Below are 25,840 nucleotides of genomic sequence, written 5' to 3'. Positions count from 1 at the left end.
CTTTCTAAAACTACGATAGATAAAATTATAAAATTCTATCGACACGCGACTTTTTATTTCGACGTAAACTTGGACGCGTCGCGATAAATATTAAAATATTCGATTAAATTCCCGATGTGAAATAACGCGTCGAAGGCTCGAGGATCGTTAGATCTATAATTAGTCGTCGTTACCGTGGGTCGCTCGATTAGAGTTTCATTATTTCCGAATTGTAAATTGTAAGGTCGGGCAGAGAGCCCGGGAAAGGAAACAGCGTCGCATCGAGAGCGAGTCACAAGTGCGCTGTGCGACGAGCGACAAGTGCGGCGAGAGGCGAGATTATGGGGGCGCGGTGGCGCACGGCGCACCTGGTCGAGCCTGGAGCCCTGGAGCCTGGCGCTCGAGTTCACCTAGCGTCCCTAGCGACGAGGACGGAGGACGGGAGCGAGAGACGGGGCAGCGCGACCTGCCGTCGGGTCGCGTACCACTCAGAAACGAGACGCGGGACGCGGGCGGCGCGACGCGCGACGCGCGACCGCCTGGCCGTCTCGTCTCTCGTCGAAGAACAGCTGGTCGACGGGGATGGACGACGTTTCGGAGTACTTAGCGCTAGGTAGCGCGTTGCGGCCGTGGCGCTTGAGATCGCGGCGATCGTCGCGATCGATGACGTTGCGAAAATTTGCCGCGCCTCGATCGAGAATCGCGGGATCGCCGTGTGGCACTTGGCTGACTTGGCACTTGGCGCTCTCTGATCCGGAACGGCGCCGCGCTGCGGCAGCGACCGATGGGCAGTCGATAGAGGATAGAGAGGAGAGCGAGAGGAGCGATTTCGGAGCTTCCCGATATACAGCTTATGTGCCGCGAATGTTTTGCTTCTCGGGCACCTAACCTGCTTCACGAACGCGAGGTGACGAGGCTCGGGCGTCGAGCGATAACCCGCTCTCGGCGCGCGTGAACGCGCGCGCTTGGCCTGGCCACGCGCAATATCGCCGCGCTATCGCCGCGATACGATGACTTCGTCGCTCGGCGCGGGCACTTCCTCGTTCCTCGTTCCTTCGTCAGTACCGCGGTACCGCCCGTGACGGCCGCGTGCCCCAAACGTACGCTACGACGCGTATTCCGTCGCAGCGACGCGGACGCGAAGATGCTCCAGCGACGAGATCGCCGCGGAAGACGTGTTCTCGCTGTGACGTACCGTGGCGATAGCGCGCGAGATGAACTCGCTGCTAAAGATGTCCATGATGGGCAACAAGAGGAACCTCCTGGTCCGGGACTCCCTCCAGAAACGGCTCAACGCGAGCGTCGCGGAGATGCAGAGCGCCCCGGGGGTCGCCGACGACGACGTTGTCGGCAATTGCGACGAGACCACGACCCTCTGCTCCGTCCTCGAAGCTATATTTCTCCACGGCTTGAAGAACAGCCTGCTGAATCGAGTGACCGAAGCTCTCAGCGGCCCCGATTTGGACGCTGTGCCGCAGCCAAGCTTCTGGGGTCCGCTGTTGGTGTTTTCGCATCGTCAGATTATAGATCGGATACAGGCGTTGAGTCAAGTCACCACGGAAGTCGGATATTGTCGAGCGTGGATACGCCTGGCGCTCAACGAGGGTCTGTTAGCCAGCTACTTTTGCTCCATGAGGAGGGACAATTCGGCCCTGAAGCCGTACTACGATCGTTCGGCCTACGTCAGGGATGTAGACCTCGTGGAAGTCGCGCAGAGATTAATAGAAAACCTGGATTACGTACGATTCGATTTAGCTTGCGACAGTAGCCTCTTGAACTTCTGGTCCACCACTCCTCTGCTTATAGCTGGCGTCTGGTCCCCCCCGATGAAGTCTTGTCCCGTATTTAGCGCGGTAGATATAGCGAAAACGATAAACAGCGAGCCGACCGATAATTTTGACGAGGTAGAAACCGCAAGTTCCGTCGGTAGTTCTATCGGAATAGGATCCTTCGCTTCCTCGCGGTCTACGTTTAATAACGTAACGTCTGTCACGGAGGACGAGGCGCTGAAAATTATTCTGGCTGAAGAAAATTCTAATAGCGGCGCGCAAGGAAATAATCCCGCTCGACGGTTGTCCAGCAATTTTTTAGACGCCGTAATGAAGAACCCAGAAGAAGAACGAGAGGTCAGGGAGGTGCGACGGATGTCAAATGGCGATGCGGAAAATAAGAATCCGGATAATACCGCTGCCGATACGGAGGACCCGCTGTTGCGAGACGCTTCGAGAGAAAACCAAGTCGCTGACGATGCCACCGCGGCCACTGTGGGAAATTCATTGATAGGAAAATTAGGATGGTCAACGTCCTTCGAAGATTGCCAATCTTCTTTAACTTCACCCGTGATATCCCACGGGTCAGGGGCAGACGCACCTCGTACACCCGGCGATGGTCCTACGTACGATGCGCTCGTTCAAAGTTACCGAACGGCTGGAAATGGTACGGCGTCAGATTTGAAAGAGTTTCTAAAGAAATATCCAAAGAAAGAAACTGTTGAGGAAGGATCCGATAAGGCTCGGCCGGAGCCAAAGGTACGTTCCCGCGAGCCATGTATTTATATAAGATATATTTATAAACTTTTTAAGTCGCAATTTTTATATTCCAGGCTGCGGTAGATTTCGATGAGCAGTTAGGTAATATTCCAAGGGAAAAAGGCTTGGATGTGCAAAATTACAGTTGTCTCGATTGTGGTTGCGCGATTGGCATGACCTTTTCTAAAGCGCACGTGTGCGCGTACTCGAGCGCGTACTACTGTTCGAACTGCATGGCGGAGGGGCAATATCTCGTACCGTCGCGTATAATTCATAACTGGGACTTGAAACGATACTCGGTTAGCCGAAAAGCCGCTGCGTATCTGGAAGGCAAGCCGGCCCTGATGGATCTAAAGATCTTAAATCCGAGAATCTACATGGCCGTAGATACTATGGCACAATTGCAATCGTTACGGATTCGGTTGAACCTGTTGCGAGCGTATCTATTTACGTGTCGCGAACCCATTATTGAATCCCTGCGGAAGAAGGTTGCGCCGAGAGATTATTTGTACGAACGTGTTCACCAATATTCCGTTTCCGACCTTCTCGACATACCCAATGGAATTCTCGCGCAGCAACTGCAAAAGGTTGTTGAATTCGCGAGGAATCATGTGATAAATTGTTGGCTCTGTAGTCAGAAAGGCTTTATATGTGAAGTGTGTAACGACGCAAAAGTCATTTATCCTTTTGACACGGAGTTTACGTTTCGGGTGAGATCGCTCTCCTTTTCTTCCTCCTTAATAATATTTCTATATATCTAATTTTATGACGAACAATTTATTCATTTACAGTGTGGGGCGTGCAACGCCGTATTTCACGCGGATTGTTCAAACGCTAGTAAACCGTGTCCGAAGTGCGAACGCAGACGCAAACGAATGGATATGCCTCTTTTGGATATGGGTTGTACAGATCTACCGAACAGCGGTGTATCGTCATCTCCGATTGATATGAATTGATTGATATTAATGTATATCGTTGGTTTGTTAATATTGACAATATTCTATCATGTTTTAATGTTTTTATACAGTATTGCTTGTGTAATTTGCATTCCGGAAAATTAACTTTTTTAACACGCGATAAGTCGCGATATCTCCAATCTTGTCGCCCATGTATATTTTCTTACGTATCGTGTAAATATCTGTATCGTGTTGCGCGTAAAGATGTACGGAAGTACATATTTTTTGGTCAGTTTTTCAAATACGATAATATATTGTTGCAAACTTATATATTCTGATATGATTGAACAAAGTATACCTTGTGAGACTGGCAGCTTTCCGCACATGTGCGAAACACATATTACGTAATAGAGACATTTATTATAATTCTATGTACAAAAGTAGTAAAATATATGAAATCATTTATTTACCATCTTATCGCTATTTATCATATTTAATACTGTTGCTCTATTTATGTAATTTAATAAATTGACATGCTTTATAAGATTGAATTTACTTGATACGTCTGTACCTTGCGGCACACACAGTTTGAAGATATTTTGAATATATAAAATTTTCACGCTTATACAATATTGCAACTAACGAACAATTTCTCTCCAGTATGATTTTTATAATAGATATACAATATCATACGTGTATATATAAATATAATAGAATTTTCTTATCTATTCTGTGAGGCACGTTCTAATATTTGTTGTGTTAAATGGCCTTACACTTGACTTGACTCGCGTTATGGTCGTAAGTCGTAAAATTAGAGAGCTCTCTGTATATATATTTTTTCTTTTCATTAACATTTCCATTTATATATAAAAAATATTTATACAGTTATTACATAAAATCCACAAAGATAAAATTATTTTCCAGGTACAGGTATGTGATTAATATGCTTTAAATGTATTTACGAAGCTAACAATAATGAAAATATATGAATTATCAGAAATCAGTTGCACGATAATTAAATCGTGATCGTGATAAAATGGGAACGTGTGCCATGTTAATCTTAAAATTGCTCCGTTTCGAACTTGCCGGTAAAAAAATACGCCTTTTTTTTTTTTTTTTTTTTTTTAACAATATTTGGTATTCGACTCTAAATTTTGACAGTTAATATTATAAATTGCAATTCCTGATTTATGATATATGCATATATTATGTATTATGCTTCATTATAAATTAATAAATTTCATTGGAGTGTACCTTTCATGTACTTTGTCAAGTAGTATTTATATATTAAAAATAGTCTTTATAATAAAATTATGCTAATAATGTTGAAGCTATTTAGAGTTAATATAAAAGTATATTGTAATGAATGATGGAATTTTCCTACCGATATATATATACGCATTTTATGCCGTATTTAACGAGATCGGAGCGTCAGTATAATATATACAAATAATTATATATTATTATTAATCCTACATTGATACACCGATTACATTGACGATAGCCTAATATCATTTTTGTATATAAAAAGGTGCCAATGTTAGGATTAAAAATAGTCTAAAATTTTTATCTGGTAAGAAATGTAAATAATACTAATCATTCATACAAATATTTGTACTATCTCCGAGACGGCAAACTTGAAATATTGTTATGCTAATGACAATATTGCAGTTTTGTCGTTCCTACGTTTTGATTCTTAAAGTACTCTAACGTGAGTTTAACTCGTCACCTCGATGTCTATACCGATAATTCCTCCCGAACAATTGGTTAATGCAAGGTCTTGGGAAAATATGCCGAAGGTAAAATGGGTTTGTCGGATAAACCTGCTCGCCTTAATCCGCCCTGCAAGCCAACGCTTGCAGTTTTCGCTTTCGTACCATTCGAGATCACCGCCGGACCATTGTTGTTCTCGATTATAGCCGGCGCTGAGGTGGAGGCCGTCGGATTTCCCGATATTTTATTCAACGCGTTGAAACGCTCCATAGGCGTGCTGGTGCTCGAAATCAGGGCGCTTTTGTTGAAGGTAGTTAATCCTACCGAACTTTCCGTTACACCGACACCCATCGACCGAGCTGTCGCGCGAGTGGTCTGATTAATATTTGGATTTTGTACGATCGGATTTTTCATCGGCAATCCTGATAATGTACCGGGCTGTATCGCGCTGGGCACGGGCGTGCGTGTTTCATACCGGTTAGGAAATAGTTTATTTGTTCTAGGTAACGTCAGCGGAACGGACGATGGTATCGCAACTGGTGCCGGAGCAGTAGCGCTTTGCAATGGCGATTGATTGTCCGCTAATCTCCGATTCAACCAACTAATTACTGTAAAAGAAAGATGAAGGATCGTATTAATTTTCCGTAGTCACGAGGCATTTTTAATAACAAAGACGAGACAAAATGAGACTTAGTCTTACCGTTATCATTATTCTTTATGATCTTTTCTTTTTCCTCCACGTGGTGTTGCAACGTTTTTATCTGTTCTTTCAACGTATCTACCTCACTCTTCGCATCTCTCGCATCTCTGACAAGCCCCTCCATTTTCGTTTCCAATTGGCCAATTTCTTTCTGTTTGCTGTCCAACAATCTTTCCTGTTCGAGCGCTATGCTCGTCCTTAATTTTAATTTGGACTTGGTCGAAGCAAGTTCATTTTGCAATTTGGTCAAAATTTCATTGGCTTTTACTAACTCGTCGCTTAAACTCCTCAAAGAATTTTGCTTGCGTTGCAACTGACTGTCTCTTTCGGTTAAAAGATCCTCTAAATGCTGCTTTTGTTCTTTACCTGATTTTAGCATTTCTAAATGCTTGTTAATAATCACCGTTTTGTCCTTTAATTCTTGTTCAAGCACAGCTACCTTTGTACGCAAACCGTTAACAGCTTTATCTTTGTCATGGTAATCTACATCTAATTTCGAGTTTTGCTTTTTGAGTAGCGTCAAATCTCGTTCGGCGATATTAAGCTCTTTCTCGAGATTTTGCAGTCGTTTTACTTGCTCTGCGTTCGTAGCTTCCAAAAAGGATTGTTTGTCCTTATACGTCATATTTTGCGTTCGTAATTCAGCAATTTCCGCGTGCAAGTGTTTCACAGTGTCGGCGTGCCTCTGTTCAACTTCCATTTTTTCTTTTTCACTTTGCCATTGCCATTCCAGTCGTGCTTGCGCTAATCTGAAAAATATTGACACAATTATTAATATTTTTCAAACGACGATCCTGATTATTTCAAGCAAACAAAAAAAGTTTCGCTACAATAATATTACCTATTTATTATTATAAAATTATTAAAATCAATATTATTCATAATCATTTATATCTCATATAATATACATACCTGTCTTTTTCCATACTTATTTGCTGCGACGAATTGAATTGTATCTGATTTTTCTCAGTTAAATATTTTTGCTCCAAGTGTTCCAATTCCTTCGTTTTCGTTTCGAGTTTGCTCGTTAAATCATTTAATCTAGTTTCTAAACCAATCGCATCCTTACTTCGTTGGGAAATATTTTCTTTCAGGTGCTTAATCTTCATCGCCATGTGTGTTTTCAAAACCGAATCGGTCGCCGGTGATATATTTAAACTCAGGTGGCACAGATGTTTGAAATTATTCGTCTCCACAAGCTTGAACGTCCAATCTCCAGACTCCTCCGCCAATAACATGAGGAATTTTGGCGGAGTCTTCGACGGTTGACTCGTTCCCGGAACGTGACATTGCTCCAACAAGCATATCAACTGAGTGGCAAAGTTATCAAAATCGACCAGCAGTCCCTGCTGCGCTTTCAGTACCTTAAAATCATCTTCGGTGATGAATAAGGAGTAGAGAAAACATGGATCGTCGTCGTCAGCCAGCAAAACGCACAAACTCTGAAACGAGAGAGTCCATAAATATTTCAGGTAGCGGCGGCAGCTATCGGTCTCGATCGACGTTCGCCGATCACAGAGAATCTCACGCGTCCAAGTAGTTTGAAAGTTACGGAGGAAGACTCGTTATGGTAAAAAGTTACCTTGCGGCAAACCGGACTGATGCCAGCGTGAATCTCGACGTTGACTCTGAGATCCCGCTGGCGTTCCTCCTTATGCTGTGGCTTGACGTAAATCCTCTGCACCTTCGTGTAGAGAATCTCGACATTGTTGAGCTGCAGGCCCGAGTCGGCGGTGGTCGTGCCGCCCGCTATACCGTTGAGATAGTTCATCGTTCGATCGCGCTCTCGGCAAGCACTCGTTGACCTCGCGTCGCGCGCGCTCGCCGCGTCTCATTTGTCGACGTTACTTACGGGAAATTCGGCCGGAACGCGTCGACGCGCTCAAACGTACGATATTTACGAGCCGCTCCGCTCAGCTCGCGTCTCGCGTCGCGCGACACGCAAATCAACGCAAATAAACGCACGCGTATCAGAGACGCGTATATACGGCATATACGCCGCTTGGTGCCGCCATCTCGACGGCACGCGTTCCTACTAACTTGACTCCGCAGTCCGCAGTCCGCACTCCGCGCGCACTCGGCTCGGCACGGTGACGCGAGAACGGCGAGAACGAGAACGCTTCGGGATTCGGGAGCGAGAGTCGGTCTTTTTTCTATCCTGCTCGGTTTCCGGCTTTCTTGAGGAATCGCGAATCGCGGGCGCAACAATTACGAGGCTTTGCAAGCACGGAACGAAACGCATCGCGAAGGTGTCGGATAAAGTTCATTTTCCTTCTATTCAAATGCGTTTCTGTGAACGCAGTAACTGCCATGGCGCACGGCGCACGGCGTTATAGATTTCGACACGACATATTGTTATTTAAAATAGTCGAACGGTCAAGTTGTATAAGAACGAGATCTCGTTAATAAAAGTCGTACACGTGTGACATTTCGAAACGGAGATTATTAACGCCGCGGTAATTTTAGACGAATAATAGCTATTATAGAGCGATTATCGGCGGATCAACAATCGACCAGCTATAAAAATCGCTCTCCATTTTTCGACGCGTATCGAAGCACTTGCCGTTTCGCCCGCGTCAATCGAAATTTCATCGGAACGACTGGACGGAGAGGCGCAAATTTAAATTCGCGCGCAATCTCCTCTTATTTCGAGTAAATTACTCGCGGCTGGTGCGGCGAATGAAATACATCGCGGTATTTAGATTTATCGGTGACGGAACAAGAGAGTCGTGACTTTCGGCGCGCGACGGCGACGGTAACGCCGGTGCTGAGCCGAGCGCTTTGTCTTCCCGCGCGATTCCGCGAGAGCGCGTCCGATTGGCTGGCGGCGGCCGTGCGGCCAATGACGGGGCCAGTCGGGTCGGGACGGTGACGTATATGTTTAAAGCGCCGTGCGCGGCGCGCGCTGAGTTGCGCCCGCGGTCGGCGCGGTCGCCATGCCACGCGGCTGTCCCGCGATTGACAGGCTCGTTACGCACGCATCCCCGCGACGACGTGCCGCGATAAAACAGTCGCGGTCGCCTTTGACGCGCGTCCGACGGACGGCGTCGCGACGCCGTGGTGCCGCTGAAGTGTGCTCGCGCGCGGGTGTGCCATTGTTTCGTGCACGTACGATACGGGACCGTGGGTCCGTCGTGGATCCTGTGGCGAAAGACGACGGTTGGCGCTTGGCGGTTCGAACGCGACGTCGGTGCGCGACGTCGGCGGAGCTGCGCGGAGGAGGACGCCGTGAGTATTCGTCATTTCTGTCTCTTTCGCCGCTTTCGCCGGCATTTCGTTTTACGGCTCGCTCGACGAGCTCCTCTCGACCGATCGTTGCTGGAAAAAGCAGAACGTGCCATTTCCGAATTAAGCCGCGCGTTCCGCGACACGTCGGCCGGTGGTGCTCGGAGCGCTTTTCAGATTCTCCATTTTGGAGTCGCCACGCGAAACGTGCTGCCCTCTGACAGCTGCTCCGGAACTTGCGATGCGAGATGCGAGTTGGTCTCATTTTTCTCTTTTAGCTAGAGTCGACCGCGACCGCGCGGCTGTTTTACGTGGGCAGTTATGAGCGCTATCGTTACTGATTGCGCCGCGCGAGGGATCCGCGAGTTATTTTTTAAATCCTTTTTTAAGCCAATGTAGTTTACGTAAAAAGCGATTTAATTAATTACCGGTATTACTTTTAAGTAAGTTGTACATCATATCGCTATTACGCATAACGAATTATATAAGATTCATTTCAATCGAGATGCACATTTTTGCGATCCTTGTTTCGCGCTTTCCACGCGAATAAATAGGATCGTATATGCGTCACGATCGTGCCAACGCAAAACTGGACCGCTAGAAGGAAACGCGTTCCGCGCGCTTGTGCATCGTCGCTTTCGTCAAGTCGTATATCGCTCGCGACGAGCGACGACTCGCGTCGCACAAAAGACAGCTGTCGGGCTGAATGCGCCAATATCGAGGGGAAGCAATAAAGCGACGACTGCGACGAGAGCGTATTCGTAACCATCGCTTTTCTACGCAAACCGCCTTTCGCATAGCGGCCAAGAGGTCGGTGCACTTAGGATCTTATACCGTCGCGCTAACGCTGACCCGATGCGCATGCGTGCGTCCGCCGCAATATTTTTCGTGACCGCGTAGGATACCCTGGCGCGCGTGGCGCGTGTTACGCGAAAATAGACGTAATCGCGTTCCTCGCTTCTGCGATCTCGCTGCCGGTCGACGTGCCTAGCCGCGAGTCGGGACGTCGACATCCTCCGCCTTTCTTTTTGCTGATACTCTTGGGGAAAGAAAAAAAACCACTCACTCGCCGCGCTTCTACAGAAAGCATGGTCTCACGGTTCTGCCAACTCTCGCCAACGTTCGCGAGTTGATCGTAATTTTGTTTTTCTCCTCACCTCTTGTCGCGTGCGACTTATACCGCCTCTGTATACTTTCCCGATACGCGCGCGTGACAACTGAATCGAAAGGGATGCCAGCTTGAAGTATATGTCCGATAGAGTATCTATATTTATCTATAGCTTTGTCTATTTTTGCACACGTTTCGATAAAAGGCGCGGCGATAAGGAACTTGAGATTTAATCGACTTATTTTCTTTTCGACTCGCTTCGATACGATTATTTAGATTATTAGAATGTTTTCCTCGACGAGGCAAAAGGTTATTGAAACTCCACTCGACTCGCTTATCGGAGTTTCGAGTCGCCCGTCCCTTTTTTCGCGGTCGTGACGATAACTCCCGCGGATCGCCGAGGGAAGGGCAACGGAGTCTAACCGCAAAAGTGGAGCTTGAGGCTCGGCTCGGTTATGAAGCCGTGACTCATCCGTGCCCGTTCGCCGCGATAATGGGGCCGCTTATTCCGCGTTTCGCAAAAATCCGCGCATCTCGAATGCGCTCCGTTACGCGCGCGCGTTTTCCCCCGCTCGTAAAACCGTCCCTGCCTCCCCCGACGCGTCACTGCCCCTCGTCGTGGATTTACGAGTAGGTATCTAACCGCGGCATTCGGACCGGAAAAATTGGATCTCCCCCGCGCGCTCTATTCCTCTCCTCGTCGTCGGGGCAGCCTCCACGAAGGCTGTTGGGCCCTGTAACCGCACCTGTCTCGCTCGCAAAGGGAAGAAGGAAGGCGAGCCAACAGGTTTTAGCCGACACACGGGTGATCGGAGCCGAGGAGTATGCGTGGCTTGGTTCCATCCGATGCGCGATGGATCGACGGGACGGAGTTTCTTCTCACGCTTATACGGACGCGATGACGCGATATTTCGCCGGTTGTGTAAAACGCTCAGATTCATTTTATCCTCGGCGCGCGTACGTAGGTGCGCCATTAGATTCGAAACCTCGCGTGAGATCGAGCATAATTTCTTTGATTGAGAACGCAGTTTTTTTCTGGAAACAAAGGAAAAGAAACGGAGAAAGTGCGATCGTTATGGACGATGTCTACGTCTGGATTACGCATCGACGGTACAGTCGCATATATATAGTCTACGCGCGAACGTGGATTGTTATTTCGCGCGTAGACGTTCGACGCGACTCGCGAGCTATCGATCGTGACTCGTGAGCACCACTGCTGCGTCGCTGGCTGGCGCTTTAAAGAGATATGCCCATATCGCGTCGCCTTAAGCCCGCGAGAGAAAAGAGAGAGGACTGCTGGAGAGCTCCGGAGGAGCGTTATTTGGATGGTCTACGCTCTACAGCTTGGCGAGAGACCTGGCAACTCCGCGTTCTCTCTCCCTCTCTCTCTCTCTGTCTCTCTCATTCTCACAAATGCGAACGCGAGACCGAGTCATCGTAAAATTGCCGATTGGCTTCGAGGTCATCGGCGGGAGGAATCGGGATCCATCGTGTTGCTTTTTTCCACCCGTCGCGGATTTGTCGAAAACTATTCGCCGAAAAATTGCGCCGTTGTCCAGATTCCTACGTTATTTTCACGTCGGGAGGCGATAATTTTTACGCGCGTGGTTCGCGCGAAAAACGAAAGGATCAGATTCGATCAGAATCGACGATTCGTAATAATCTGGATTTTTCTATTGACTAATTTTTTTTTATTCAGTCCTTATAAATTATAATAATATTTGCCTGTAAAATTTTTTTTACCTTGAACGTTGAACTTTGCAATCGTACATATGTTTGTCGAAGCGTGTAAACGGACTCTGCGTGAGCGTCGGAAGATCCTTCGCGAAAATTCAAGACGCGAAACGTCTGAATCCAGCTCACGTAACTGTAATTGTAATCGTGAGCTGTGTCAGCGGTTTTACAGCCTATCCTATGCTCGCTATAGATCTGCGACGATGGCGTTCCAGTTTCGTGCGTTTCATTTTGTTTAAACGTTTCGTATCGCCAGTCTTGCGGCGCGCACGTTCACGGATGATCCAATCTCCAAAAGAAATTCCATACCAGAGATCCGTCGGCCGTGTATTCCTTTTTTTTTTCTTAGAATTGCCAGAAACTCGATTATCGTCCGCGACGGACGTGCGACGACGCGATGTGGAAGTTATTATTCCTGTGTCGCGCATTAGTTATTAATGCTTTCGCGCGCATAATCAGTCCCGCGCAGCGAACGCAACGTGCGTAATTCTTCTAAATTAAAATTCAATTTTATCATTCAATTTTATTTCAAATATCACGCTATTCCACGTCGTTCCATATTTCTGTCATTCGAAAAACCGTTGCTCAGATGACCCCGGCATAGAGACGTATCGCGCGATGACCCGACTCAATGAAATTACATCGACGTTAATTACGCGTGTGACGCGCGCACCTGCCGGAAAAAAGCCGAATCCTCATTGTCTTCGGGAATGTCATTTTTGCGAAACTTCCTGCCGTATTGTCCGCAAAAAGGAAAAGAGAGAACGCGTTTGTTTACGCGTTTAACATCATCGCGCGCAATCGAATCGTAACGGGAGGGTGGAAGGAACTTTCCGATTGGTTCGTCTATACGACGCAGTCACAAATTTATGTGGATGAAAGGAACACCGACTCGGGAACACACCTCGCGATATATATACGTGTCGTGTCGGTACGTTTCCGTGTTATTAACTTATTATACCCGAGGGTTGGGCACGCACTGCCTTTCTACGTCTCTAATGCTGGGCGCGTCTACGACTTTTCGAAGCTCGCGGTTTGTTGGAATTTGTGAAAACCCGCGGTACGCTAATTGCGTAGAGAGGTGATTACGCCCACCGTCTGTCCGCGAGATATACGTTGAGCTGTCGCGCTTCGCGAACAAATCGAAAAGAATGACCGGGTGTAATTTCGGTTCTATTCCACCGCGCATTTTTGCGCAATTTCGTATTGTCTTTCGCGCGCTCGTCGCCGTTTTAACGTTGCCGTTGCTCGTCGCGCATCGTATATCTCCCGCGGCGCCGCACCGTGCCGCGCTGTTTCTCTGTTATTCGTTATTTCATTCCGTGTCCGGTCCGGCCGGAGTCTACCCCGCGGTGGTTTCCCAAGTTTTTTCCACCGTGACTCTCTCTCTCTCTCCCTTTTAAGCGAAACCCTAACGTCGAACTACGTGTTTCGTAATGCGTAAAAACAAGTAAAATTATGATTATGCGAAAGAAACGGAGCGTGAGGTCGCGAAGAATCGCCGGAACCGCGAATCATTGTGTCATTGTGTTCTATCTTATTCTATTATATTTTTATCTAATATTTTTATCTTTTATATCAATATAGTGAGACCCGATGCTTTTACACGCGTATAACAAGTGCGTATAACGCTAATATATGTAGTATAGCGAATATTTATTAAAATTGCATTTCGTGCTTTTTCTCTTCCAACCTTTACCTTTATGTAATATTGTATAATTATTATTGTATTGCGGGATCTCTCTTCTAACGCTGTTTCTCATTGCTAGTAGAATGGCAGTTACTCTGCATTTAAAAATTTCACTATATATTCTCTCTACTTCGTACAACTTGTCATAATTAGCCACTTTTTTCAACAACAGCTATCGGAAGTACGTGCGGTTCCGACGTATTTTTTCGCAACGTATTTGGCATTCGGGAAATAATTCATTGCGAATCCGGTATACGTATACAGCGCGTGTCCCTCGTAATATATGACCTCGTTCGCCCGTGTAGAAAACGGGTGTACGAGGAAGTCTGGTAGTGGTTTTACGCAGCTGAAATTCTAATCGCTTCCTACAAAATTCTACGTGTTTCGCGCGCGTTAGTTCCTGCGGGGGCAATACGGAAATGTGCAAGCGGGTGTTCGTTATTGAAACGATCGTTAAACTTAATTCGATCGCACGCACCGGTCGCGTCGTCATTTTTTCCTCTGTTTCGGCGGTGTGAACCACCTGAGTCTAAAAATGTGTTTACGCCGCGAACTCTAAAGAGTCGTCCATCTTTAATGCAGTTCGTTCAACTGATTCGTCCGTAGGTATATCTATGACCGGTTAACGTTGCACGTCTATCATTTAGCTGCCGGCCAAACGGTCAGTTTAATTTTAGCGCGCGACATAATTGTTTTACCTAATTCGAATGCCATATGCAAGATTTGCGCGCTCGTGCATTTGTCACGCGACATATGATCGAAATCTTTTTCGTTACTTACTAATGCGGACAATTCATAATTTTCCAAGTAATGCGAAAGGACATATATTGTATTTAAAAGCGCTCAGATATACTTGGAATGAAGTAAATACCGAGATAGCCGTTATAGAATTGAAAAGTGACTTGTTTATATTAAATTGTGATGACGCCGGAGTAATTGGAGCTTCGTAAGTCTGTCTGTGACGCATCGAGATTAAAAAGGTTGAGTGGATTGCGTAGGGGATTAAGAGCGCCAACAAGAGTGGAAAGAGACGACGCATAATTATCGCTGATAATAATTATCGTTATATCGCTCATCGTTTGTCCCGATAACGAAACGTGTGCGATAAAACGTATTTTTTTTCATCTACTATTTGTCAGGATCACCGGCTATTATTTCAAGCGTCGTAAACGGATCATTGATACATTGCCGAAGGGGGCCGATAACGTCTTCGACAAAAATGACGAAAATGACGAAAATGTCTCTCCGTTCTCCGCAAATTCCGTATTGCCGTAGATTACATATTCCTATTTGCGTGTCTGGCTCGTTGCTCTTCGCAGCTGCGTCTTATTGCGCGTTGGCGATCCTCCGTCTCATTCTTCGTATCCTCTGGCCGATCGTATTTCGATCCTTGGTTCACCCCCGTGGCGGTGCCTCCTCCTACGTGTACGAGGTAACACGGTAGGCGAGCGGAACGCGTTGTCTGCCCGTGTCTTCGTGGAAGAAGAAAATGCCGCCGGTTTGTGGTTTCCGCTTGGCAACAGCGCAACCGACTGTCCGCGTCCGTGCCGTGCTGCCTCGCTGGGTCGACTCATTGGCGTAATCGCGAGGGGAAGCTTTCGAGATCGCTCGGTTCCCTTTGTGAATGTATATCCGCAAAAAGCGAGCAACACCGGGAGAACTGACGCGACGCGGACGCCGGGGCCGGAGTTCCTGGGGCCCGGCCCGGCGCGAAATTGCGACCCGCTGCGATATTATCGCGCATCTGCCAGCGAAAGTCGCTTACGTTAAATTTCGCCGACATTTCGATGACAGACCGTGAAAGATGCGCTCGTTCGGGTTGATGTAACGCGCGCACGATAGCACCGATACCAGAATTTCGCTTTGTTATTACGATATTCCATCTCCGCGTGAGATACAGCTGATTTTTCATTATCGGTACATCATTTCAACCTAACGGTAGATATTGTCAAGTTTTTTTTTAATATTGACACGAGTCTCAACGACTACCGATATTTCGGTGGATATAAACGTTTCCACAAAGCTACAGCAAAAATACATAGATACTTTCTCCCAATATCGAAATCGAACGTGTTTTGGCCGCGTTATATACCCATTAATCCTGGAATTAAGACAATATCTTCTAACACATCTGGTAACAACGACTTAACTGAAAATTATATCTCAGTCTTACGCTATTGGCGATCTCCCCTGTCTCTTCCGTCTCTTCCCTACCCTACCCTGTTCCAGCAGCTTTCGTGCGGTCCCACTCTTGCTCCCCCCCCTCCCCATGTCCCCCTCGTTTTCTCATTCTATCTCTCCCGGCGCGTATGCTCCCCTTCTCTGTGTAACAACGTACACACGTGCACACACAAACACACGCGCACGCATACGAGAAGCATTTTTTGTTGTCGGAGCAGAAAATTCGGCAACGCTGGCGCGCGGCTGATCCGCGCCGGGAGTCACGAAACCGCGCGAGCGGATTCTCCGTTTCTACTCGCGATGAGGCCGCATCTCTCCGCTTCGGGAGAGATCGAGAGAGGCGAGCGGAAGATATCTCTCGGGGTTTCGATCCCCGGTCGACGAAAGTTGGTCACCGCCGCTCCGCCGCGGTCGTCGTCGCTGCCACGCACCGAAAGGATTTCTCCGTTTAATGGAACGGGGCAGGGGACGATCTAGTAAAGCCAGAAGAGCCACTCCCACGCTCTGCGTATATCCAAATGCGCTCCGCTTTGACTCGTCGTGCGATCGTGCGAGTCAAAATTCCGTGATTTCCTTTCAGCCGATACGCTCCCGTTAGGTCGCGGCGCGTATGCGAAACGCCACTGCCACCGGGAAACGTCTCGCAGAGAAGAAAGATCTCCGGATAATCGATCGTTACGTTACACGCCGCCGATTACATTAAGGGTTGACCGTTTTGAGCCGTGACGTCAAATCGGTAAAAAGTGCGGTTTACATTAAACACCAGGCTCCGGCTTACGTTCGATCCTCATCGAGAAGAAGCGCTTACGCGACTGAAATCTGAAATTATCTCTCCCCTGAGCTGTATACATATATCGCGTGTATTTTATTTAATATTCTCTACGATTATATATATATTCGCGGAGCGTGTTGACGTAAAACGTGCGTGCGGTAATCCAACGCGTGAGCGGGAGCAGGTCGACGTCGCGTCGCTTTTACCGGCAAGTTTGTTCTTTCTCTCCGCAGGATTACAATTCGCGCTCGCTTATGCCGAGATCTCTCATTTACCTCACCTCATCTGACTCGCGCAATTTTTTTACCGTCCCGATCTCACAAATGTTTTTTCGAAATGAGATTTCGCGAGGCTATTACGTCGCGTAACGCCGTAACGGGCCTCAACCCCTCAGGCGCTCCTCCCCCTCGATTCTCCCCTCTGGCCCCTCTCCCCCTTTGCCGTCCCGGTCGTTATGGCGCGCTCTCTCGTCGTGAAAGACCCTCGATTTCAGAGTTTCAGACTCGGCTCGTCGGCCGGCTCTCTGCTCCGCGCTTCAACGGAGCGTCCAACGACTAGTCGTTCCTGGTCGTTCCCTTCTGTTTCTAGCTCCCTCCTTAATTCTTTCCCCATGCCCGCCTTTCCTCGCTTTATCGCAGCACGCAATTTTCCCGGGCCTTCCCACGCCACGCGCAGGGCCGTCTTAATTTGCGAAAAGGGGATTCTCGAATTTCAGCATCGATACTTTGCTCATTCAACATGGAAGTATCGAGTATTATACCGTGTTCGAAGTTACCGATCGGATATAACTTCTGAAAAATGAGGAGAGAATAATGAGAATAAAAATGTTTCTTTTGTTTGTTTCTAACGTAGTTGTATTTTAAAAGGCCATAATACATTTTAGGACAATGATTAAGGCAACCCTGAACGTGCGTGCGTGCGTGCGTGCGTGTGACGATGCGGTTCGTTCGTCGGGATCGAGCTTATAATCCGTAGGGCCCCTAACAACGTTCTCTTTTGGGAGGGGGACTACAGCGACCGTGAGAGGCAATCACCATGGACGCGAACCTTCCCGAATACTACAAGCGCGATACCGCTACGGGGTGAACGATGAATCTGCGCCATGTGTTTTGGCTTTCCGTTCTTTATGGCTGAAATACGTATACGCATACGCATAATCGAATACCGTCTCGCTGATTCCCGCATGAGTTTCACGCGTTGAATTTTGACGAATATTGCGAGCGTTAATCGAAGTCGATGGAAGAGGCTAGGCGGAGGGATAAAGGAGGAGAACCGGTTTGATCGCGATCGCGTAGGCGTGCGATCTACCGGCTACACGAAGCGCGAAGCTTTCTTACCTACGCTTCTGCTCCGCTTTTCCTCGTTGAGAAGAAGCCGACTTCGCGGAAATAACGCTATCGTTCCTCCGTTACGCCTCCGGCTGTCGTCGTGACACGTAACGATTCGCCCGCGAACGGCGAGCTCGTAAAGCCGCGTGAAGCTGCGTAAAGTCGTCTACCGAGAGATGCGTTCAATCTTCAACGTGCCAGCATTCGTCGTTAAAAGAAATTGTTTTTTTTTGGTTTGTTTTTTATAAATCGTTACAACTTCGATCGATTCGCGAAATTTGCTCGCGACTTCTTCGCGCAAATTTACTTTGCGATTTTGCACGCCGCTTATAGGACTAACCGAGAATCAATTTATCCAACAGCTGCGGACGAACGGAAACTCATTTCCGTTGTTAAGTACTGCAAGTACTTGTCATCACTTTCCTCTCCGATTTTTCTCTAGCAATCTGACGATTAGTTTATAACGAGCGCAAAGGGAGTGAACGAATCGCCGTATTTTGCTTCGAGTGACCGCAATGTTTATGTCGCTGGGAAGGTCCGTGTAACATTTTACGATTACGATTGCTACGTCGAATCCTCATGTTGCCCATAAAAATCGATAAAGGTCTAGTGACGCTTATTGCGAATGAGTGCCCCATTTGGACCTAATAATACCGAGTTTCTGTTTAATCGTGAGCTACCGTTGATGCCGGTATACGATTTCGTGCTTACAACAGTTTAATGGTGCATACAGCCGTCCTTAAAAAGGTGCTCGATTAGCGATACCGTGCGTCCGCTCTAATAAAGGAATAGATTGCCTTTGCATACGACGAGAGGGATAACTTTTACGGTTATTGTCTGTACGTGGAGATTATTGATCGCCGATCGGTTGTTCGTTTCTCATACAAAAGGATATCAAGAAGTCGTATATGGCCGTTCGATGTTGGCGCAATTTATCGGCATGTTATTTGTAAAGTCGAAACATTCAGCGATACGTCTGAAAGTGATTGCAATTTATAATTACGTATAGTCTGTGCTTTTGTATATCTCGTATCGCGTTATGTGAAAAGAGCATGGTCTTTCAATCATCTTTCCGCGATAATTCGCGGTATAAGTAAATTGTGCAACGTTCACTCGACGGATAAAAGAAAAAAAAAAACAGACCAGCAAAATTGGAGAATAAACGGGCAAATGTGCCGTCTATAGTCGGTATAGTTTATAGATGCGTCGTGAGGTGAATCAGTACGATATTCGTATGATTCTTTTATTCTAAATATTTTATTCGTTCTCTATCCCTGTCCGTTATTCGCTATAATGGCGCAAAATTTCAACGTTCGGCGTCGCTCTTTATTCAATCCGCGGTAATTCGCGTCGTTTCTCTATTCATCTCGTTTCTTCGCGAGCGAGGAACGTTGGCACTGTAAATTCGAATGCGTATCGCGATGACGACTGCATTCAGATGTTATTACTACCCGAAGTTTAATGGCGTCGCGCGCTATTATTCATGCCCGCCGATTCAGAGTTTAGGTGATGTAGTCAGAGTCAGACGAAGTTACGACCGATATTACGGAGGCTTATACGTCGCAGCTATGATCGTCGACGCAAATGTCAATATATTTATGTTGCAAAAATAACCGCAGCTATACAGCTTTCTTCGTTACGGTCATTCAAATTTTGCTGAGGATAATATTTTCTAGATACGCGGTCGATCAATGATCGCATAATGATTTTTTCGATTACGTGTTAATTCGCGTCGTTGATTTAATGGTTGTAAGACTCATGGCGGTGAACTATAATTATCGTTTCGTTATCGAACGTGACACGACCGTTCGCGTGAATTCTTCTCGATTCTCGATCTGCGCTGTGATGAATTCAAACGAGCTCAAGTAGCGCATTGGAACTCGATTTAACGTCGTTCGCAATGTCCGCCGTGCAAACTGTAACATCGTATTGCGAGATACTTTACGTGTCGAGATTTATCGGCGAACGTGCTAAACGGGGATCGGCCGGCCGTGATGAAACAGCGTGAGAAAGCGTCGCGCGATGCCCGATAAGTGACGAGAAAAAACTCGGGAGAAGCGCGGATCGGAGAAAGGGTCGGGGGACGATAGACGTACACGGACGTACGTACACGTACGTTGCGTTCCTATACACTGACAATGAGAGAGCCGGGGTTACGAAATCCTGTACCGTATTTATACGGCTCGCGTTGCGCCCGCGCGACGTGATTCGAAATAAATATACGTCCGACGTCCGACTCGGTATGGTAACAAAGAAACCATTAGATTATTTATGCGCTGCTGTCGCCGCGCGCAGTTACACTGTCCGCCTTTAAAGAGTTCGTTCGCCCGCACGGAGTTCACAGATCCGCGCTGGGAATCGACCACGTCAGAAATTGGAAGTTGCAGTATCTTGTATCGGTATACGAGCGAAAACGTAATACCGAGGTATTCTCTGCTGTGCCGCGTGACGTCGAAATTGCGCTCCCCGAAACAAATTGCTATATACGTATTCGTTCGACGGTCGCGATCGTTTCTGCCCTTGGCAGAGACGCTTCGGTTGAGCATCCGTTGAATTACCGAGTGCAATAACGTGGCAACGCTGCGACCGATATGAAGCTGTACGTACCAGACGCGATTAATCGAGACCGCGATGATGGCGATCAAGTCGTTGCATGGAAGTCCCGCGAGAATGCATTCGCGTTGAGGCATTGAGGCAGTTTAGACCCCGCATCGCGATGTTTGACCTCATAGATTGCCGAAACCAAAATTAACAATCTCGATCGAATTTTTTCGTGATGGACTTTGCATGGGGTCATCGAGATGTCGAACACTTGTCGCATTTGTATTCTGTTCTTCTGTATGCATACTTATCGCTTATTATATCGAGCGGATATTGTTTCGACTCTATAACATTTTTGCAGACATTTATGTTTGATCGGCTGTAATTAACTTCGCTAAAGATATCGCGAAACGTTGATCGAAACTTAAAAGAAAAGCTTATTATTTATTTTTGTCTTGTCAAGTGATCGCTGGACGTCCCAATCGATACAAGTTGATTTAACTGTCCGTCTCAATATTATTAAATAGATTTTTCCTTGTACTGAATTACGCTTATGATGGTAACACTTTGTTTTTGGAATTTTACTGTAATTGACAGAATATTGGCTTTTCTCTCTAAAGAGTTTTAGTGTTCTTGATAATATAAAGAGTTCTCGCGAGTTAACCCTGTCAAGATATTTTTATCGATAAAAATTTATGACGACGTGATCGTAATGTCCCATGCGGGCGGAACGTTATGACCTTTGACTCGACGTATCGCTATAACCTGCCGGAAATATGCAATATAAAGAAGAAGTGATGACATAATGCTGCCAGAATGAATTAAGAATTAAAAAAGAAGCTCAACAGAAAACGCGGAGTAAAAAGTTTGTCATTGTTATTCTAGTGGAGATATGGGACTCGTAGTTTTATCTTATTTATCTGGTCGATAGAATCGAATAAACTTCCCCGAGATTTTGGCGCAGGTTCGTCGTCGATGACGCGGGATTTAATAAAACAGACGAAGTGCGCAAAGTGTTTTAACGAGATATAGCGCGTTGTGTTTTTAAAGGAAGAGCGATAAAGAAGTTCCTTCGGCCTCGTTGGTCTGGCCTCGTTCTACTAATAAGCGTATGCTTCATTCTGCTCCAACCGGCCTCGTTTCACGTGTTTTTCTCGCCTCGCAAGCTTAATCAACAAAAAAAAAAAAAAGAAGAAAATATAAAAAACGCCGTCAGACAATTTTCCCCTTTCAAGGCGTTAACTTTAGGCTTTTAAAGCGACGTAAACGGAAACCATCATATGACTGGATCGAATAAGCTCGGCGCGTTTGCTGACTGCTTGCGGTTTAACTTTTCGCGATAGACGAAGCGGAATTGAAGGCTTAACTCTAAAATTTTAACAGACGCAATTGAAACGAGGAAAGTGAGTCTGCTATTTGGTTATCGCTACATTATCGCGGTAAGCCATGCAAGGATTTAATAGAGATAAATTATGTCTTATCGCGCGATTTAAACGAATTAATATGACGTACTTTAAACAATTAAAAATAGGCGTGAGCTTGGATCGCGTGATAATTTCACGAAACAAGATATTAATGTTCATCCTTTCGTAAAAGTTTTCTTCACTTTTTACAAACCATGATTTATCTATTCCATTTCACAAAATATTTTGTTAATAGGATAATTATTTTGGAAATTTCCGAGTTTTGTGTTGATCCATGTTTTCTTTGTCCATCTAATTTTCAATATTTTTCAATGTTCGAACGCTCAGCGACCATTGTTGACACGTTCCGTTGATGGCTCATTGACACTAACGGTTTTGCATGTTATCGAGTCGTTTGTGGTGCTACGAATGACAAATTAGCTTCGAAGCGGGGCTCTCTCGAATACACCTCGCATATGCCGCTCTTATTTTCGAAGCTTCTTCTATAACATATTAAAAACACGTTTGACGGGAGATAGCATGGCGATCGATAAGAACATATCGTTCGGGCTTGATCGGGTAGAAACGCTGCGCAAATTCATCATACCCGTATATTCGACAGCTTTTTCTTCGCGCCCGGTAATGGACGTCGCTAAATTATAATTTTGAAATATAAATGGAAATATAGTTTTATCGATGATTTTAGAGTTAGATGCCCAATGCGACAATTTGTATTCCCATTTGTATCGATCAGTTTGATGGCGCGCGTCCGTTTCACGTAGACGCCGTACGTGTACATTTTCGTTCAACGGACTGACGCTTGTTCGATACTCGCCGTTCGAATACCTCGCGAGACTTGTGGCGACGTTAATATATCTGTTATCGATACCTTTCGACTCGACCGTGGCATCGTGTACCGCGGGCTCGGAAAATCGCGCAAGCCGGTTCCGCATATCGGTATACCACCATCCGGAGAGTCCGGAGACCCATCGGTATATGCGTATGCCTGCAGTGTGCGTGAAACACATCGCGCGTACGTGCGTCCTATCGTTGTTTGTCCCGAGGGCAGAACGACCAGCTGTCTCCGCGAGTCTCGTTTTATTTGTGTCCCTTCGCCCCTCGCCTACCCGGCGTGACCTCACCGCCATCGCCACCACTCCTCTCCCCAGGCTCCACGCATCGATCGCCAGCATGCGTGTAAGCATCGATGCACTCCGCGCACGTAGGGAGTAAATAGTATAGCCGTGGGTACCAACCCAGTTATGGGTACGGCACGAGGATATCGGCAGAAGGAACCGCCCGTCGCGCGTCGACGAGCCTTCTTTCGCGATAAAGCCCAAACATACGATCGATTTTTTTTGGCGTGGCTATCGCGCCTCGTATCTCAATGTTACATAAGCTACATATTCGAGTATCCGTTGCTATACGACGGATAAAACTTATGTCCGCTTCGCCCACAAATTACCCGTTATTCCATATGTTCGAAGGTAACTATGACCGAGTGCAGACCGCAACGAACTCTCACATAAATTAAAAATAAAACGTCGTTAAAGGAAGAAGTTGCTTGCAAAACCTCTAGTTCGTTGCCGTTCTGACTAACGATCCTATGGTATTCGCTACAATTTTTGCAGGTGCCTCGTATCTTTTTGTTATAAAAATTGCATCCACCTCGATGAAGCTCGTCCTCGCCTCGCTTTGGCCGCTTTGCAAAAATTACCTACGCTCGATTTGTCCTAAATTAACTAACAAGTTGTAAGCCACTAAACTGGAAAACGGTCAGCGCCGTGCTCGTTGCTAAGCTCGAAACTTGCAACAGCTCATAACCGTGTTACAGCACCTCGCTTTTTTTTATCTCTAGAATATATAATAATCTTCGTTGAACACCTGGGGCACGAACCAGGTTGTGCAATCTTTCAACGTGTCGATATTAGCTACTGCTCGCCTCCCGGATCGCGCTTGCTAAAAGCGTATAATACCAGGTTTTCCAATTTTTTTTGTCGAGTAACGAAATTGCAGCGATAAAAATATTACGGTTGTTGGATAAATAGGAATCGTTTATTTAGCGAGAGAGAATCATTGCTCGTAGAATTTTGTAGATTTCGTTATCTTTCGATTACCGTGTCGTGATGTGGAAGAATCAGATACTCGATAAAATATCGAATAAAGTGCGCTGATCTTTTTTTATATTAATATTTTGCGATTGATAATTAAGATGGAATAAACGAACGTGAAAATAGACGTGACGCGCGGAGATGGTACAGCGAATTGTGAATTATTGCGTCACGTAGTGCCCACAAGTTAAAACGTATAGTCATTCTTTATTCACATTTACGCGCGAGGCCGCTGGAAAGAAGAACGAGAGCTTTACAAACTAGGTATGTCCTTTGTGCGAGAGGGCATTTACAAAAGAATGTCGTGGAAAGGGAGAAGCGGAGAACGGATAATCGCTTTGTTTGTACCTGCAAAAGGAATACGTCAATGTAAATATCTCTTTAAAAATCTAGAAACGGGGGATATATTGATGCTCCGTCAAACTTGCTTCTTTCGTAATGACGACTTTACCCGGAAGTTAATCAACATTTTCGCGCTCGAAAAGCTATCGTGAATGATCATCTTGATGAGATAATTCCAAGACCGGGCGATGGATGAATCACGAGTGAAATACTGCGCGTTTTTTTTTTCATCCAGACACAATTTCTCGTTCTCTTATTTCCGGCGAGATCCGTCGGTCTTTTGTCTCGTAGACGAACTTTAGGCAGCCGTGGGGGGGATCGTGTCTGGTGTGCCACTTTGAGGCCCGCACAGTCCATTAACGACCAACATCTGGCCTGATGGGGCCCTTGCCAGCTGCCATCCGGTAAAAGGCAATCCACGACCAGCGCCTAGCTAGCGCGATGTATTTCGTTCAGAATATTTAGGCTCGTTTCTCACCGCATTCGTTATTTCTTCGACAACATTCACGTCCGTCGATTCACAGCATAAAACTTATGGTTCTGAAAATTGCATTTTTCTCGGTACACTAGCGTTACATTTGAAACATGAAAAACGCGTACTCGAACGATGATAATTTCCACACCGCAATCTCCGATTTCATCGTGTTTAGCCAAACGTTTCGGTTTAAGATCCACTCTCGCGTCGTAACGCGAAAAGATTTTACTTTTGACTATCGCAAAGTTTATAGATCTTAAGTTTTATGATATTCCCTGGCGGCGCAAATTGCGCAACGACTGCGAAATATTGCTTCAATAAAAATTTACTGCCTCGCGTGCAGTCGCGCGACGCGGATTTCATGTTTCGTTCGAAGGGGCGACAGAGTCGCGGCCGTCGAGGTGTCATTTATAAAAATCGAGGGAGCGAAACAATACAGCGTTCTCGTATATATTTTCTGAAATAGAGAACGTCTCCAGCTGCACGCTGCACGCACGTTGCGCTCGTCAGAGCCGCGGATCGTGTGCGCGCGGTCTCCTCTCGCGAAACCGGTTGCTGTGAAAGAGGAATAGCGCTAGACGAGAAACACAATAATACGGTAATTCCCGTGATAAATTGTCGCGGATGGTTCGCGAGACAATTTAAAGTCGACGCGAATAGGGCCGGTAAAAGTTCAGTTTCGATAGTATATATTAAGGTGTTTCGCAACTATGATACATTTACGGAGAAAACATCGACAATGAGATGAAAAATGTCTATTAACATGCACATTCGATTTCCAATAGTGATTTGATATCAATTATGCATCGTAACATAACGAATAATTAGTTTGCCCTCCCATGATTACTTAATCGCGTTGGCTTTAATATTAACCGCGGGAATACATTAGTAATTACATTGCTACGCGTTAACAATCATGCTTGGCCTCACGCAAATTGCAGATGTAGCAATAATGAGACGTAATTTGGTCTCCCGAGGCAATTAATATCGTCTATTTTGGTTTCTGGAATATTTAACGTTATTACAATTATATCCGTTAAATTGTTGCCGAATTTACGGTATCTCGCTAGTCGCTTGTAAAATGCGATTTTTTCTCACGAATCACGCGACGCCC

General features: G+C 46.2%; 2 protein-coding genes across 2 annotated transcripts; one reads left to right on the top strand and one right to left on the bottom strand.

Moving 5' to 3' along the window:
- Positions 1–491: 491 nt before the first annotated feature.
- Positions 492–3,880, top strand: Plekhm1 (Pleckstrin homology and RUN domain containing M1). Its single transcript, XM_077423205.1, has 3 exons — positions 492–2,507; positions 2,582–3,217; positions 3,299–3,880. Exons 1-3 carry the CDS (start codon positions 1,194–1,196, stop codon positions 3,461–3,463), a joined length of 2,115 nt encoding a protein of 704 aa, XP_077279331.1. The 5' UTR covers positions 492–1,193; the 3' UTR covers positions 3,464–3,880.
- On the bottom strand, positions 3,266–8,090 carry Sas-6 (Spindle assembly abnormal 6). Its single transcript, XM_077423206.1, has 4 exons — positions 7,399–8,090; positions 6,729–7,258; positions 5,817–6,565; positions 3,266–5,724 (listed from the first exon to the last, which is right to left on the bottom strand). The coding sequence occupies exons 1-4, from the start codon at positions 7,585–7,587 to the stop codon at positions 5,171–5,173; spliced, it is 2,022 nt and encodes a 673-aa protein (XP_077279332.1). The 5' UTR covers positions 7,588–8,090; the 3' UTR covers positions 3,266–5,170.
- Between the last annotated feature and the right edge of the window lie 17,750 nt (positions 8,091–25,840).

This window comes from Temnothorax americanus, unplaced genomic scaffold, assembly GCF_048541705.1.
Source record: "Temnothorax americanus isolate GAGA-0224 unplaced genomic scaffold, ASM4854170v1 Scaffold77, whole genome shotgun sequence".
In the NCBI taxonomy this organism is placed as follows: domain Eukaryota; kingdom Metazoa; phylum Arthropoda; class Insecta; order Hymenoptera; family Formicidae; genus Temnothorax; species Temnothorax americanus.
This window is presented reverse-complemented; position numbering and strand designations above follow the sequence as displayed.